The 17,372-nt window shown below is 34.6% G+C and overlaps 2 protein-coding genes across 3 annotated transcripts in view; one reads left to right on the top strand and one right to left on the bottom strand.

Moving 5' to 3' along the window:
- LOC108552028 (Phosphatidic Acid Phospholipase A1) overlaps window positions 1-17,372 on the bottom strand; it is a 27,890-nt gene that overhangs the window by 7,238 nt on the left and 3,280 nt on the right. Inside the window, 2 exon segments of the mRNA XM_017906404.1 lie at window positions 3-1,388; window positions 2,617-3,066. Coding sequence (XP_017761893.1) covers window positions 3-1,388; window positions 2,617-3,066 — 1,836 coding nt within the window.
- The window catches only part of LOC108552027 (uncharacterized), an 11,604-nt gene continuing 2,297 nt past the window's right edge, over window positions 8,066-17,372 (top strand). Inside the window, exons 1-5 of one of the 2 annotated variants that reach the window (XM_017906402.1) lie at window positions 8,066-8,607; window positions 14,139-14,239; window positions 14,307-14,615; window positions 16,055-16,395; window positions 16,915-17,074. In XM_017906402.1, coding sequence (XP_017761891.1) covers window positions 8,424-8,607; window positions 14,139-14,239; window positions 14,307-14,615; window positions 16,055-16,395; window positions 16,915-17,074 — 1,095 coding nt within the window. In that variant the 5' untranslated portion in view covers window positions 8,066-8,423. Of the gene's footprint in view, window positions 8,608-11,206; window positions 11,309-14,138; window positions 14,240-14,306; window positions 14,616-16,054; window positions 16,396-16,914; window positions 17,075-17,372 lie in introns of those variants that run through there. The other variant, XM_017906403.1, reaches the window with a different exon arrangement.

Here is a 17,372-nt window from a genome sequence, read left to right on the forward strand (position 1 = left end):
AGGATTGTAGAACAAAGGTTGCTGCACTGACTGAATAACCTCACTGGTTTGACTACCGCCCCACGAGGACTGTGTCACAGGTATCTGAGAATTAGCAAAATTGGGATCTATCGAACCACCAAAGTGTAATCTCTGTGTATCGTTTCTCGGAGTAACTAAATCTACGTGAGCATTCGAACTATTCTCTTTGTACTGAAAAGATGGAAACGAGCTGGTAGGCTCTGGTGCCTTGAAGAACGAGCTCGCCGATTGTGCGAATGGTTTCGAGGAGTCCGAAAAGGTGCTTGCACCTGAAGATACCGTAGCAGGTGTATGAGTCAAACTCGATCTCTGCTCTGATAGCTTCTCTGCAAAGAAGTTAGCACTCGACACGAAAGGCTGCGGTTGATGATGTTGCTGCAGGGGTAGCACGTTCGATGAAACACCATGACTGTGAAGCGGTGCATCGAGCTTCTCTGTACGTACTTCCTGAGCAGATGTCGCTATCGGTGCTGTGTCTGAAGCCTTTGGTTTCACCAACGAAACGTTTGATCCGTCAGGCTTCGACAGATCCTTCTTATCCTCTACGTTACTTAATGTAATATTCTCTGATAGACTCTGACAACTTTCGACAGGTTGGCTCTCTGATGTACTTTCCTCGACTTTCGCTGGTGTCTCGGTGGACAATTCTGAGGAATCTTGCTTTCGTTCAGCGAGCAGGTTCTCTAACTTCTCGGTAACCTGAACTGCAGAAACTGGAGCAAAGGTTACGGTAGGCTTGCTTTCCAAGATAGGTTTCAAGGTATCTTTTAAAAACGATAATGGTAATTCTGCTTGACTTTTCGTTATAAGTGGTTCTTTGTCTAGATTGATGATCCTCGGAGCAGAATTGATCGCTTCTCGTTGACTCGAGTAGGCATCGAAGCCGAGGTAAGAAACATTGGCTGGCGTGTTCTGTGGAGTAGTTGGCTCTGGAACTTGCAGAGGAATCGTCCGTGAAGTGGAGAGAGAAACACTTGGTCTCTCAGGTACAGGGACAGCTTCGCTACTCGAATTTTGATTCTGTGGCGTCACGCTTCGCGAGGTTCCGGTTGAACTGTAAGGGACACTTGCTCCTACTGGGCTAGATCTGAAAGATTCTTGCAGGGAGTTGGTCTGGGATAAGTACTCTGGCGTGGAACGTTGCAATGATGGTGAGTTTGTAGAAATCGAGGTTTCGATTGGTTGGTAATTTGGGATTGGGACAACAGGTTCGTTTGGATTTAATATATTCGGGTTTACAATGGCGTGGGGCGTGAACACCGGTTGAGCCACTGGTGCAGAGTATTGTTTGGATGTATTTGATGTTATATCTGGAGGCGGTGCATACTTGAGACGTCTTTGATTACCGAGTCGATACGAAATGGGTCCTGAAAGAGAAAGGAAACATTCGTGTTATTTAATCTACTCAACTTGTTTAAAAAAATGTTGTAATAGTTTAATGCTGCAGGTATACTAAATGCATTCTCAGACATAAATATAGATCTTGAGTAAATATAAGTAATATATTTATTTATTTCATGATCAATTCTTGAAGTAACCTTGGATTTCGTACTTTAATTTCATCCTCAACATCCTTGACAAAATGCTAAGTCTCAACCGAAAGAATGCGAATTTGACTAACTATAATAATTGATCCATACTTCTCTAATAAAATTCTAGATATAGATTACTGACTGGAAGTGTTATATCTACAAATAAGATTACATTGCATTTTGTGATGAGGAAGTAAAAGGAAAGTAACAGTGCAGACACAGAGAGGATAAGGGTACCAACCTAACTTCAGAATATACCAAGTAAGAGCCTAAAATTTCAAGAGCATCAAAGAATCAGGTGAAGAGATCAGAGCACCTCTTGCTTCTGTGCTAACATAGGATAAAAACGTGTATCGACGTAACCTAACCTACAATTATACCAGGCTATAGCAAAAGGTTCACAGAATAGACGTCAAGAACATCAAAGAGCCAGGCAAAAACTATTCTTCTTGCTCCTGTGCTATTAAACGTAAGATAAAAAAGGTGTCGACCTAGCTTAACCTACCATTATGTCAGAATATGTCTCCAAGTACCTAGAAGTATAAATGTCAAGAGTATCGAAGAATAAAGCAGAGGTCAGAGTATCCCTCTTGACTTTGGCCTATCTCAACTGTTAACTTAGCACATAGCATTTGCAAATTCTGGCTATACTTGTTCCCTTTTTTTCTTTCGCTTTATCTGATCATTATTTATCACCTGTACGATATTTTTCTTTCCACATATCGAAATATTTTCGAAAATTCTATCTCTCTACACTCAGAAGCATTTGTTGCGTTAGAAACATTTGTTGCGTTTAAGATGGTTTCAAGCACACGTAGAAAGTCGATGAAATAATGACATTTAAAAAAGCTATTCAATTGATTTAATACCACCACAGTTAATATTCTTGCTTTTCCTGATATAATCCAACCTTTAGATACCAAAAACGTAAAAACAAAATTTTTCGTACGTGTGGAAATATTTTAGGATTTTAGGATAACATAGTATTATCTATAGAGCTTTGTTGTGTTTTGGTTTCGATAATTGGTCGTATATAGAAAACTCGAACGTTCCAAGTACTCACCGTTCGTCGACGAAGGAATAGAGGGCGGCACCGTCGCCTGCGGTGGCGCTGGCAAGCTTCCGGTACTTCCGGAGTTAACCTCGAAATTCACGCGTCGAGGATCGTGGAAGTTGGCGACCAAGGGCGGCGAGGTATCCCTCAAGATGTCGTGATGATCGAACGAAGGCACATAAGGATTTGTATTATGCAGATCCGTTACGTTCTCGACAGCCTGGCTCGCCTGAGTACCAGAAGCGTCGCCTGTGATCGACGACAGGGACAAATTGGGCAGAGAGGAGAGGATAGAGGTGAGGTAGCCCTGCTTCGTTGCCTGACTCGTTGGAATCTTGGTTTCCTCCGGATGCAGGGGTATCGGAGTGAACTCACTGTCTGCATCGGTCACGGTCGCCGATGTCGCTAAGTTATGCAAATTGGCTGTGTCTTGTACTTCGAGGTTGCTCGTTTCGGCATCTGAAAATAATGGAAAGTTTCCATGAATGTTTGGTATAGTTTATAGCAGTGCGGCGAGGTTGACGACATACAGGAAACTGGTAATTTGATGGAGTAAAAATTGGTTCTATTTTATTTTGGGTGATTCAATGACATGGGAAGTAATTATTATAATTAATGGAAATTGATGCAGATTAGGGCTTTTTTACGATTGATGTGTAAGGTACGTTTTGACGTTGTTCCTGTTTGGAGAACATATTGGTGATAGGAACGGATACTGGAAACTACCGTTTGACAGTGTTCAATCATTCGATACTGATATTTATAACGTGAATATAGCTGTGAATGAAATTTGATATTTTTGGAAATAAATAAATGAAAGGAATTTTTTTATTATTCTTTTTTGGTTGAAAGAAACAGTTATTTTAATGCTTTGCTAATGTACTACATTTTTGTCAGTATAAAATTCATATTGAATTATTCGTATCGTGTATATAAGTATTGAAAAAGTGTGATACATGTACGTATACATATATGTACATATCACAAAGTGTCTAATATTTTCTTATTAGATAAATGATAGATACATAGGTCTCTACTACAGATAATCTATTTCCACAGAATTCTAGTTTCCCTTTAAGCACACATATTGTATAAATTTCGAAATTTGTTTCAAATATCGAATGCTGTTAATGATGTTAAAAAAATGTCAAAAAATGATTAACAATCATATATTAATTATTAAAAATAATAAGCATATAACAAAACAATTGGTGTTCCAAAATAAACCATTTTAATATATTCATTTGTTAATAAATTAACAAAATAATTTCTTTTTCGTGCAGTTATTTAAGAAACATTATAAGGGTCTTAACAACTTGTTTAACACTATAACACTACAATCATTCTTAGTTCTCAGCTTGATGTTAATTTTTATTATTAAATCCTGCAAGATTTACGATTCTTCAATTCTAACTCCTAATTTCTTTCTGTTAATTCTAACAAACCTACCATCCCTAATAACCTAATCTGCTAACTAATCTAACTCGCGCTATCTTTAATCCGCAATAAAATTTCAAGTTCTTAAATCGTCATTCTTAAACCCTCAAACAATAAAAAAAACGGCCCAAAAATCTTCCCAAGAATCCGCTCTATACATGAAAACGCGGCAAGATGAATTCCCGCCTAAACGATTGCAACACAGTCAAATGTCCCACACCAAACTATTCACCTCGACATGACATATTAACCGTGAAACTTTCGATACCATGGAACCCCGGATTGTATTATTCACGAACTGTCAATATTGAACAGGATACAATGAACGAAGTCCCAATGACGAAGATAAAGGCCCCGTAGCTTTTCTTACGCGGCCGATTGCGTTGGCATCCTGTCCGATCTCTAATTACCGATCTCTATAAACGACCTCACATCCTGTACACATCAAACACCTGTGATTGTGTAACATGTCTCGTTTACACCTAGATTTACTTTGCCGCCAACGTTATCGTCCACGTAATTGACGGACACCTTACCCTTTTGTAAACGGCTACGCCCGGAACCTTATAAGTGACTGTTTCATTTTTACGACCAGTCTTGCGACAAGAGTGTTCCCGAAAGACCTCGTCATAAAAATGACATCGTGCTTTTACTTTTCGTTAATTCGTTACCTGGTGTGTATTAAGTGTATAGTGGCCCTCGTGGCTGCGTCAACTGTGAACCCTAACTCGGGAATAGATGAGAGTTTAGGGGTTGATCGGAAGCTTCTGAGGAAGCCTGAGGATTTGAAAAGTGGAGAGGATCATTGGATAGACTCGAGACGGACATCAGCTGGAGTTTTTCGGGAAACAGACGAGACCAATGATGAGGAAACTGTGCTTTTCTTTAACGATAAGTGCTCTAGGTGAGGTGTCTGATGATTGAGGTTGATATTTGGACGTTTAACTGTAATGAGTTTAATGCAAGAAATTTTATATTTTGGTATGATTTTAACGGGACTTTGTTCGTTTCTTCGAGTCGGAAATTTAGATCGTTTTAGTAGCGTAGCTTTTGGTATCACTTAAGAGAGAGGTTTTGCAATTTCTTATGTACTCTGTGGGTATATTAAGAGATGGATTAAATATCGAGAATGATCATAAGTTTGGAAGAAAAAACTTGTCAAAAGACGTTTTCGCGTCTTTCTCAGTGATGATAGCGCGACTGTTAATTAGTATCCAGACATTCAATTTAGCTGTCTTAATTACGGAATAGCTGGTAATTTATAGCTTATCAAGGTAGTCATTCCAAAATGAAACGTCAAAGTTCATTTTTAAGGAAAATTAAAATAAACCAATTTTAATTAAAAATTAAATATTTATATGAAAGTAAAATAAATAACAGGATCTCTCAATCAGGTACTGCATACAGGAAGACTTCAATCAAAAGGACAATATTCAGTATATTAATCTCTTTTGGACAGCTAATGACACTGATATAATAGGTAAGATACATAAACCTCAATACATGCAGCATTCCTAATAATACATACCTAATAAACGTAATAAATGACATTATATTACAAAATTATACTACATAAAGCGTCACAGAAAGACATGCTTACATGAGCCTGACACAAACCTAAATATTTCAGACCGACCTCGACTACCATCGCAAACAGAATGGACATATACACAAGGATCAAACATCATCCCTAGAAACTGCCAGGTACTGTTCGAAACAATTCGTACTGCTATTTCGATAGTGCTCGTGATCTTCTCTATGCTTTTAGATTTACCTTGACCTAGATTGCAACATCGTTGAAGTAATAACTATGACGAATTATGCAAACAGAGAATCCCACTCAGAAGAGAAGAATAGCGAGCAAAATGAGAAGAACGGTAGCAGACCTAACGACCCCGTAAGTCTAATCGTCTCTGCTGCCCTTTAAGATCATCTTCTCGAACCACGTAAAATATTTCCACCTAAAAAACTCTATTTATCCTTTGAATCCTTTGAATCCAGATACACATAGCAGAAAAGTACAATTTGAGTCATCAGACGCAAGCGAATTTTTCGATAGACCCTAGGATTCATCGTGTCGTCATAGACATCCACGGGAACCTCTCGAACGTGTTGCTTCAGATACCCACGAGTAAGTTATCTCATTAACTTGATTGGATTTTAAAGAAACGATGGTTCAAGGTAAATGACCAGCCGAATAAATACCGAATTAATTAAACAAAGAAACGTGAATCCTTTTACATTTAGGTGAAGGTTGCGCGCCGAGCCACGTGTAGGGGTATTATAGAGCCAATTTTATCGTGTATCGCAATCTAAAAATAATTTTTCGTTGCTTGGGTACGTAGGCTGGCCCGTGAATTAATAGCACTCGACGATTTTCGTGTCCGTGTTCGATGTCCAGATGACATGCATATTTATCTCATGCGAAACGTAATTGTCACGGTGGTGGTGGTGTTGCGTCAGTGAGAAAATATACCCGTGCTATATCCGTATGGAAGATTTTCGTCGAAGTTGCGTCCACGAATCGATAAAAGCATTTTTGATTTTACTGAAAAAGTTTCAAATTTTTGCGGGAAAAATTATCGAACGAATAATAAATACGGATAAATTAATATTAATTATTGAAAATTATTGAAAAGATAATTTATTATATATAAAACATTATACTTGGACTGATAGAACATTGTGATTTTCACATCTACAGTTTATATTTGTACATTGCTTTCTATTTATATTTTATTTTTCTACTTCATATTTATTTATTATTTATTTACATGCTTTGTGTTTAAAGATATAGTACTAATATTGTTGACTTTTCGATATTTATAACTTATTGGGTATAAGTATCTTAGCATCTGTGTGGAGTTAGTCATACTGGGAAAGGTATGAAAAATAATCTATTCATCCAGTCATGAATTAATTCAACAACCTGACTAATCATTTATTGATTTGTATTGTATACGACGACACGTCTTTAATAAGATTGAGAAATAATTGTATATCATGTTGTAATAATATTCTATTCTATTTAGAGCCGATAGAAACGTTCAGTTTTCATTAATTACTAGAGCTGATTAACGCAAATTTTACACGTTCTCAAGAATCTTGTCAGAATCATATTACAAACTATAAATATAAAATCAACTCCTATCTTTATAATACAACCATTGATTAATCACGTATTAACTAAATACCTATTGACATCTAATTTGTTTGCATCAACCACTTAAGAACAACATTGTAATCCCATTCACCAGCAATATTCGCATAAATCTCTGCATAATAAAATTATTCTAACCCAATTAGTTACTAGAAGTCTCATCAAGGAGTGCATTTAAAAAATTACTAATTACTTCTCAAATATCGTCTAACCTTTTGATCTAATCCGTAGATGCAACGAAAATAACACAAATCCTTAAATAAAATGATCTATTCGCTCAAGTATTTATTAGAGATCCTATCCAGGAACGTATCTGTACATGCTAAAAATTCAATTTAATTCACCTGCAAATATAAGAAAAGCAACACAATCCACATACCTAAGTAATCAACAGAATCCTAAGAAATACATCGCATTAAAGATGAACTCTTAAACACTGTGGAATTTTCCAACTCATCCGCAAATGCAACGAAAATAACACAAACCCTGGAATAAAACGACCAATCTATCCAAATAGTTATTACATTTCCCACCAAAGGATATACCTAAACACACTGTAATAGTAATTCCTCAAACACGTAGTCAAGGTGTCAGTCGAACCTTTCCAACTGGTCCGTAGATATAACAAGATTAACACAAATCCCCCAATAAAGCTATCGATCCATCCAAGTACTTATTAAAGTTCTCTCCAAGGAACACAATCTAGACACATAAAGACTACTTCTGAAACAGCGTCAAACCTCTTCAGCTGTCCCATGGATGTAACGCAGGATGTAGAAATGACACAATTCTTCCATTGGATCTATCAATCCACCCAAGTAGTTACCTAGGGTTCCCATCAAGGGATCTCAGACGCACGAACAAACGTCACTGTTCTTTCTCCTTCGCCTGTCGCCGCTCACGGCCACATCCGCTCAACCCGGCATTCATGATATCGACCGTGTCGAAAAATTCCGCTCCCATTCGCTGAATCAAGCCATGCTTAGCGTTCCGATGAAAGCTTACACGCGACACTTCGCGTCCGCGATTTCTTCGCGGATTATTTCGCGCGCGCACATCGTCCACTGTCCTCAAACCGCGACGTTCATTGCGAGACGTCGCTAGATGCTCGAGCAATGACCACTTGGCGAACACGGGTGTCGAATATGGGTATTGGAGATGCGAGAGAGACCATCGTGTGCTTTGATCAACAGACGCGACAGCGTTGAGGCGAGGAACGATGTTTTGGGTGAGCAAGAGGGATGCCAACGGGGTGAGAATCGACGCGCGCGGCGCGCCACCTGGCGAGTGGCGAATGAAGCTCGCGGGACAGGACCGTTCGAAGTATCACTTCACTACAAAAGGGTTCGTGGACGAAGACAACGACGCGGGCAAACTATTTTTTACGGATACCTGGTTGAACGGTGAGTGAAAATTTGTTTACTTTTTCGATCATTTGTTGGTTATTGTGGACTGGGAATTTTGGTTTGGGTGATATGTTGTTTTGGGTATTGAATTGATCTACGTGAGCAATGAAAGGTTGTTATTTTGAATGAATTAATTTTGATTGGTGATTTTGATAAGTTGTAATTTTGGTAATTTTAGAAACATGATCTGTTTTAAGATCCTTTAGGCAATGGAAATTTCGGAAGTTTTAATGAGTTATTGCTGATAAGTATACTAGTAAGGAAAATGTAGAGTAGTGTGATATGTAAATAGTTTATCCGAAGTTATAATTTTGTTTAATAGCGTATAATTATTATATGTGCTGCAATTTTCCTGATAGCCGATGTAGTGTTATTTTGAACTTGATTTTATTGGAACAGACATTTTTAGCTTTAATTGCGTGATATGAAACATTCTGCTTATAATTTGAGATTAATTCGATTGCGTGTACCTTGAAGTGTAATCTGCAATGATTACCTGCTATTATATAATAGTGTTATGCATACGTTATCATTTAAGTCTGTAAATACCAAATTTGGATATTCATGTTTTGAAGATCTAAAGTATGTTCCTCGGTTTATTTAATTATTATTCAAATTTTATTTCAAAAATTCCTAATTCGTTATTCTTACATTTAAAATTCTAAAATATTATTTACTTAAATTTATTTAAACTTCCTACGATATTATGATATTATTAAAATATAAAACAGTGATAATACTAATTAATATATGAAATTTGGAATTTTATAGAATTTTGTACATTTCCTGAATATTTTCCAAATAGACAGAGCAAGTTCTCGTCGTAGAAATGAAAGTACAATTAAAAGGAACCGAATACATACTCGTGATTAATGCACAGCATACTAAGTGTAAGAAGACAAGAAGGAAAATCGTTGCATGCAACTGAAACGTAACAAGCATTTCGAATTGAGCGTTTGTGTAACATTGCGGAAGGAATAGAAACGAAAGTGAGACACTTGTGTATCAAACCGTAAAGCAACAAGAATTTGAAAGTGCAAAAAACAGTGTCAGCCTATAATTTCCAATTATTCCTGTTTACAAATACATAATAAACAAAAATAGAACATCAACATCAAAAATTCCATATTACCGAAAGTCAACTTTTGTAAAAATAACGTCACCAATATTTAAAAATCCGTAACAAAGTGCCATTTGAAAACATTTAAACACGAACCTTAATAACACTTCCACCCCCCTCCACTCAAAGAAAAAGTAGAAAATATAAAATAAGCGAAACGTATCGTGATTTCTGTCACGATCATAAAAGTATAAACCATCCAATAAAAAATCTAATTCTATCATCCACAAGACAAGCTTACCATTATAATAATATTTACTAAAACATTTAATAAATTACGATCAGCCAAGTCACAGATAAACACGTAACGATATCGTGTACCGTAAATGGAAAATTTTCACTCAGAAAGATCCACGAATATTTCCAGTTGTCAGAACCAGTCGGTGCATAAAAACATATCTTCGTGGCAGATATTAAACTAAAACAGCGAAATTACGCAATAATTTCCACGATCAGCATGCACGTCATCCTCTACTCGTGAACAATGTCTGTACTATTTGTGAAACGAAACAATTCTCATATTCAACGCGTACCACCTCATCTACACATAATCGAGTAACCTATACCTGTACATCCTCTCTATAGACTGGCAACAAACGCGATATCAAATCAATATAATCACTACTCCGATTGCCTATCTATAATTGCTGTTCAAAATATCATTACTCGCAGATTACAACCGCGAGACACGTAGAAACAGACATTCTGTTACAAAAATCCAGAGACACGTGCACACTTCTACGCGAGGGTTGTCAAGGTATCAGCCGCGGATGAGTCAATGATCAGCGTCTCATTCGCGACACAACAATCTCGTCACATTTACAATTAAAATCTTTCGCGTTCACTGCGGAACATGTATCTGAACTTAACAATCTTTCAAGTTCCAAATGAATAATCAACCGAACGATCAAACGATAGAGTAGCAGGCTCACCACGTTCCTGACTAAAATCTGTCATGGCCACTGAGAAACACATGTTCGAAGCTTACGTAGGCAACCTTTCGAGTCCCAAACGAAGGATCAATCGAATAGTCAAACAGCAGAATAGCAGTCTCTGCACATTAGCAATTAGGTCTACAACGATCACTGGCAAACGTGAGCTTTTTAGCGAGAGCTTACCTAGACAGTCTCTCGAGCTCTAGACGAAGGATCAATGGCAAATGTAGCGTCGAAGCGGTATCGAAAATGGTACCGAGGTAGAATTCGAAAAGTCCCAAAAGAGCAGATGAAAGTATATCCAGATGAAAGAGGTAGCCCTGGATGGCCTAGCGAGCAGCCAGTATATCTGGAGCTGTTGGCAAACAGCGTCGAGTTTCCACGTTGTGTTGTGTTCGAGACTTGCTCACGACGCGTCCATCTGACAACTGCCAAGCTAATCGTCGACTTGCCTTCTGGCTCGCAGATACGAGCTTGTTGTGCAATACATGCCGTCGAGCTGCCCTTTGGTCAGCCAGTTCGCGCGTTTGGCTGACGCACACGGGCTGCAGGAAGAGAAGATCGAGTTTTTTCTCTTTCTCCTCGCTTCTTCCTCATGGTTGAGCCACGCGAGGAGATGATACCTGACGCGAAGAAGGATCAAGTGAGCACGTGAAACATGGTTTCTGAGAAACAGTGCTCAGAGCTACCCAGCAGCGAATGCACACGTGTTCTATTATTAACGGCCAGATTGTATCTTGACCGTGTACTTTGATTCCGCATTTGTGTGCTCGTTGAACATGTCAAAAAACTGCGAACATGGTCGCGGTTTAGAGTTGTCGTTGTTTTGCTCATGCTCGCTGGTTCAGATCATTCGTGACTAATGCGAATCCGATTTTGAGTTTGATGTTGTGCATTTGGTCATTTGTTGACGGATTTTGGAAGAGTGGATTTACTTATTTAGGGTTTTAGGTTTTGTTAGGTTATGATGTTTTTTAAGGTGGTGGGAGAACAAGGTACTGCCAGTTGGAGGGGATAGAGGTTATGGTTGGAGATAAAACGAAGTTTTGATGAATGGAGGCTGTTTGTTATTTGGACGAGTTATTGCAATATTGATTACCAGTAGATGACGTGCTATTGTCTGAATTATAAAATAAATTATTAATTATTAAAGTGTGATTTGTGTTCGAATTATCATAGTTTTAAATATTAAAATATTATTTATACGTTTGAATTATTTATTTTTCGGATTATTAATTATTAGGAAATAATTTATCAATGCTTGAGCTGTAGATTACTAAAAGATGATTTGCCTATATTCAGATTATATCATTAATAATTACTTGAAAATAATTTATTAATTATTTGAATTACTAACTCTGCTAATTATTCAAAAATGGTTTATTAGTGAATGAATCATTGTTCTACCATTTAATAGTGATTCAATCATTATTCTACTAATTATTACAGGATGTTTAATATTCTGCATTCAAATTGTAATGTTAATTAATTATTGCAATATAACTAGCATCCTCTGACTCATTATTAGTAATTATTATTATTATCATCATCTTTTATAAATTATCCAATACACAGAAACTAAAGTATAATACAAAAAGCAATGAACACTTGTGAACAATTCAACCGTTACACGCATAAATGCTAGGACTAGAATGACTCGTACAAAATTAATCATATAATAATTAAACTGACTGCAAGTAGCTATAACTAACATCTATCAACGTAACTTACATTCTGTTCCATTTCCAGAATTTAAGCACGTTCGAAGAAATTTATCGAAGAATTTTTTCCAACTTTTAAAATACCGTCTACTAAATTCGTCACGAGTTTAAAATCGAATTTCTATCGCAATCGTGGACCAACCAGTCGCGATTTAACAGAATCATGTGTCACAGTACATCTCCGCTATTTAATCCGAGTTCTGCAAAGGAGAAATACTTGACTCTGAATGTCAAAAAATCGCGATAAAATCTGTTTTGAGCTCGTAACAGTATACTGATGTGCAATATTACATAGTTCGAAAGTGCTACGTTAAGCAGTTATATTTCTGCATGTCTCGCTTTCGTATTTTTTATTAGACGACGCGATAAAGCCTTATCTCCCGAATAATTTTAGTCAATACGTATTACGTTGATATACAACGCGTTTGTATTAGTCTCTGAACGAAGACTACCAATGGCAATATTCTTGAGAAAACATTTGTATCTGCTCTACGGTTTACGTACTTGACTAGGAAATGACGCACATCTTTCGAACTAAGAGATGACAATTCATGGCTGATTATGGCAAGAGTCAGTTGATATTATTTGTTTTATTTGCAATGTTTTAACAGAATTGTTTAATCAGATTTGACCTTTTCCCTTTTTCTTTTTCGAAATTGAAGAGTGATTTTTGAACTATGAAAAATTACTCATAGATATATAAGCTTGATACGTCGTTATCAAGAATTAAATCTGTTAATACAGCACGAACTTTAATCTTCATACCTATCTTGCACGAGTTACTTTTAATTTGATTTGTATCAATTCTATCAATTTAACAATTTTGCTACGGTACGTGAACATTTAAATACTTTGTATAATTAATTATGATATACTACGTGTATGTGGAAATAAAACTGATTCTGTGTTATACGAAAAGTATATTTTTTGCAAATAGATAAGTAATTATTACAGATTTAAAAAGTATATGTATGTGTATATCCTTTGTAACGAATAGGTAGAAGAAATTAATTAATATTAATAATTAATATTTACTAAGCATTTGAATGCAATGAAAAGTACTAAGTGAAAGAAATTTTGAACTATTTGCTTTTACACATATTTCTTAAAATAATAATATGTTTTGTATTTTATTAATTATGTATAATAATATATATTATTATTAGTATTATGCTAGGAAACACATAAAAGCATAATAATTCAAATTAATACCAATTAACCCTTTGCACTCGAGAGACGCCTCTCAGTCATTTAATAAAATTCTAAAGATGGACGTTAATTAATATATCAAATTTATAATTATATCTTTATAATTAATATCGAAGCAAAATAATTTTACGTCTTAATTTGCATACAATTTCTTATTTGCCATTTTAAAAATATCGTCGACTTTATGGCAGAAAGTTTTCGAATTACTATTTTTCTGTAACGAAAAAATCGCCAAGTGCAAAGGGTTAATATTTTTTATCGTATTTAAATATCCAATAAATATTAATTATTATGTAATGTTACATTTTTGCCATAGTTTTCTTTAAAGTACATGTTTCCAACGTATATTCAATTATATAATGTATACAACGTATGTATGTATAAATAAATATGTAAATAAATATCTGCAATTCGAATCTCTCGAGCAAATGAAATTTTCTTCCATCTGTGGATTCGACAGTTTATCTGAACAACAAGACGAAGAAAGATCATTTTTCAATCGAATTTCTTCATTTCATCTCATAACGAAATTTTCGTTTACAGGAAACTCCGATAACAAAGCGATTGCGAATTATCACTCGAAATTTCGAACAGAGAACGATGTATCACAGAGCAACAAGGAAACATTCGATGATAAAGAAATGGTAATGTATACCGAATTAAAATAAATAAAAAGATTAACGAACATCGACTCATACCAAATCATTTCAGGAAATTAATTCTGAATTAATTTTAATTGGACCGCCAAATTTCGACGCATCAGACAACTCCGAAATTGTAGAAAATAGAAAAATATCTCGAGGAAAATCATTGAAGTACTACCAACAAAATCAAGACAAAAACAACAGAACAGGAAAAGAAAATTCTACCGATAATAGTTTATCGGTGACCACATCCAGTACTAAAAATAAGTTTAATAATATTGTTGAGTATGTTACTTTTGTAGACGTTGACGAAAATGGAACTACTTCATCAAATTCTTTCGATGAAAAATCTTTTGAAACGTTGCTTCCAATAGAGGTAAAGATAATTAAATTTTCTTTAATATATAATATTATTAATATGATATAATAATTAATATAATATTATATAATATTTATTAAATATCTTTTTAATTTATCTTCTAATATTTTACGTATTTTATTTCTTTTTAAATATCTATTTCATTAATATTCTGGTATTAAATATTTAACTCTTTTAGTAGATATTTTCTTATTCGTTTTTAAATATTTTATTTTTTATTCGATATTTATTGCATCGATATCTAATAAATGGTGCTACAATTATTATGATATAAGAAGGAAATTATTTCAGAATCGATTTACGAAAATAATTTTACATTGCTACTTGAAAATATTTAGTTTTATGACAATTAAATATTAAAGGTATATTCATTCGGACAATTTTTCTGAAAAAGAAGTGTGTTTCGAATAACGATTTATAGGTAAGTATATTTAGAGTAAGAAACTTTGAAAATTATGATTTCACTTATTTCATCTCTATTGCGTTCGTAAAATTATTAAAATAACTTAAAACGATAATCACTGCGGGAGTAGCGTGAGTCAACGTATGTATCATCACTATACTTCAAAATCTGACCGTCTGACATCATAGAAAAGATATAGAAACGCGTATTGTTTGCTTACATAATCTGTTTCCTTCATTTTTGAAAACTTTGAATTGCAACAGCCCTATTAAATCACGTATGATTGTTACTCCTACGTAATCTCAAACTATTGCAAATAGATTATTCTTAAACTGTATATTTTTCAACTAATTTTAGGTACTAACCTTCCTACACCTACACAAAGGATAAAAGTGTTTAGTTCTTACTGCCTAGTTACTTCTACAGATAAATTTTATAAGAAAAAATATCACTAACGTTCGTCACGTAATTATCAAAAAAGGAAATTAAATTAAAAATTAAATGAAAAATTAGAAGAATGTGAAACACGAAGGAAATACTGTATCTATGTTTACATACTATATCTACTATATAATTTTATACTCTATCTACTATATCCATATAAGACTTACCTATATTTGTATTTTGAATTTGCATTTGTTTTCCGCGTTTATCTATATAAGTCTAACATCGTACTATCGAATTTGTCGTAGGCTGCCTCTCAGCTATTTTGTTTAATTTCTTCAAGTAAAAAGACAAGCAAAAAATGAAGCATGTTTTCTGTCCGCATTTGTTTTTCTAGTGAGTAATAAGAGCTTAAACTTCACAGCACGAGTGATATGATCGAATTCATTAAACCTTGACCCCTTACTGATAAATTAGAACTATTCAAAATAAAATAAAATTAATATTAAAAGTATAATATTAAAAATTAATATTAAAAGTTTAATATTAAAAATTAAAAATTAATATTAAAAGTAAAGAAAAGAATTATACCATGTGGCGTAAAATAATAACTTTCACTTATCAATTTACTAATACAACGTTGATTTAGGAGCGGGAGGAACCCCACACTCGATCCCCCATTGGAAAAATGGAAAACCTCGATATCGATATCGGAATACCAATGGAGAAGAGGGTTAACATATCCATGAGAATGGCAGAGCCTCTACATAATCGAGAATTGTCTGAAGAGTTGGTAAATTACGCCAATGAGAATACTATCGAGGAGAAAAGAACGCTGATAGAAGTGAACAAAAACAGCAATTTGCTTGTCACACCAGGAACAGTACATAGAGTAGTGTTTGATGTACTGAATAGCTGTGTTCTGCCTGTCAGATACGCGTTCAGGGTAAAGAGCACTCCTTTTAGAGTATACAACATTCAACCACCCTAGTAAGTGAATCGTGATATAATATTTAGTACTTAAAGTAAAACTCCCTGAAGGTAGATGTATATTTCAATATTTACATGACATATACGTCATATAATTTTGATTAAGATCATCTTGAGATCAGCAAATCACCTGCTATAATAATTAGATTAATAACATTCACGTTTTATCGAAGACCAAGTTTTTCTTTTGCTAGTTTCAGATTGTAATTTCTTATGCTGTAATTCAGTATTGCAATTTTGATGAAATTAAAATTTCTTGTATTGTAATTTCGGTAGTGTAAATTTTAATAAAATTGTGAATTGTTGTATTAAGATATTAATATTAGAATTTTTAATAAATCTACAGTCTGATATAGCAAGGAACATTCTTTCATTAGACTACCCTAAATTGATGGAAAATAGCTGATAGTTTTGCACCAACTTCGTTCAGTAATTCGAATATCAATTATTTTCACTAATTTAATTTTCAGCACACGGTAACGCATTATACTAATTATCCACTAATTACTCGTGTTTTAGCGCATGGATTTATCCTGGACAAATAAGCAACGTGGCGATAGATCTAATCGTGCCTGATAACGTAACTCCGGATACTGCTAATACAGTCACATTGTCTATCTTGGGTACAGAGATAAAGGAAAAATCTGTGTATTTGTATGTACAAGGATCACTTTCGAAGGTAATCATATTTTTTAAGCAATATATTATAGAACAAATCCTTAGAAACTAGAGTTCCAATTTGATTAATCTTTAAATTTGTTATTTAAAGAGTTGCAGTATGATAATAATTAATTAGAAATTACTGCTTTAATTTTATAATTTGTGAATTAGAAATTAGTGTATTTCAATTTTGCTATTAATTAATTGAAAATTAGTGTTCCCAAAACTCCATAGTCAATTTTAATACATATCGACATATCAAAAAATATTTGATCTACTTTTCATTCCCCCCCCCCCCCCTTTTTTTTTTCTCATAT

The sequence above is a fragment of the Eufriesea mexicana genome, unplaced genomic scaffold, assembly GCF_001483705.2.
Source record: "Eufriesea mexicana isolate 0111107269 unplaced genomic scaffold, ASM148370v2 scaffold5379, whole genome shotgun sequence".
In the NCBI taxonomy this organism is placed as follows: Eukaryota; Metazoa; Arthropoda; class Insecta; order Hymenoptera; family Apidae; genus Eufriesea; species Eufriesea mexicana.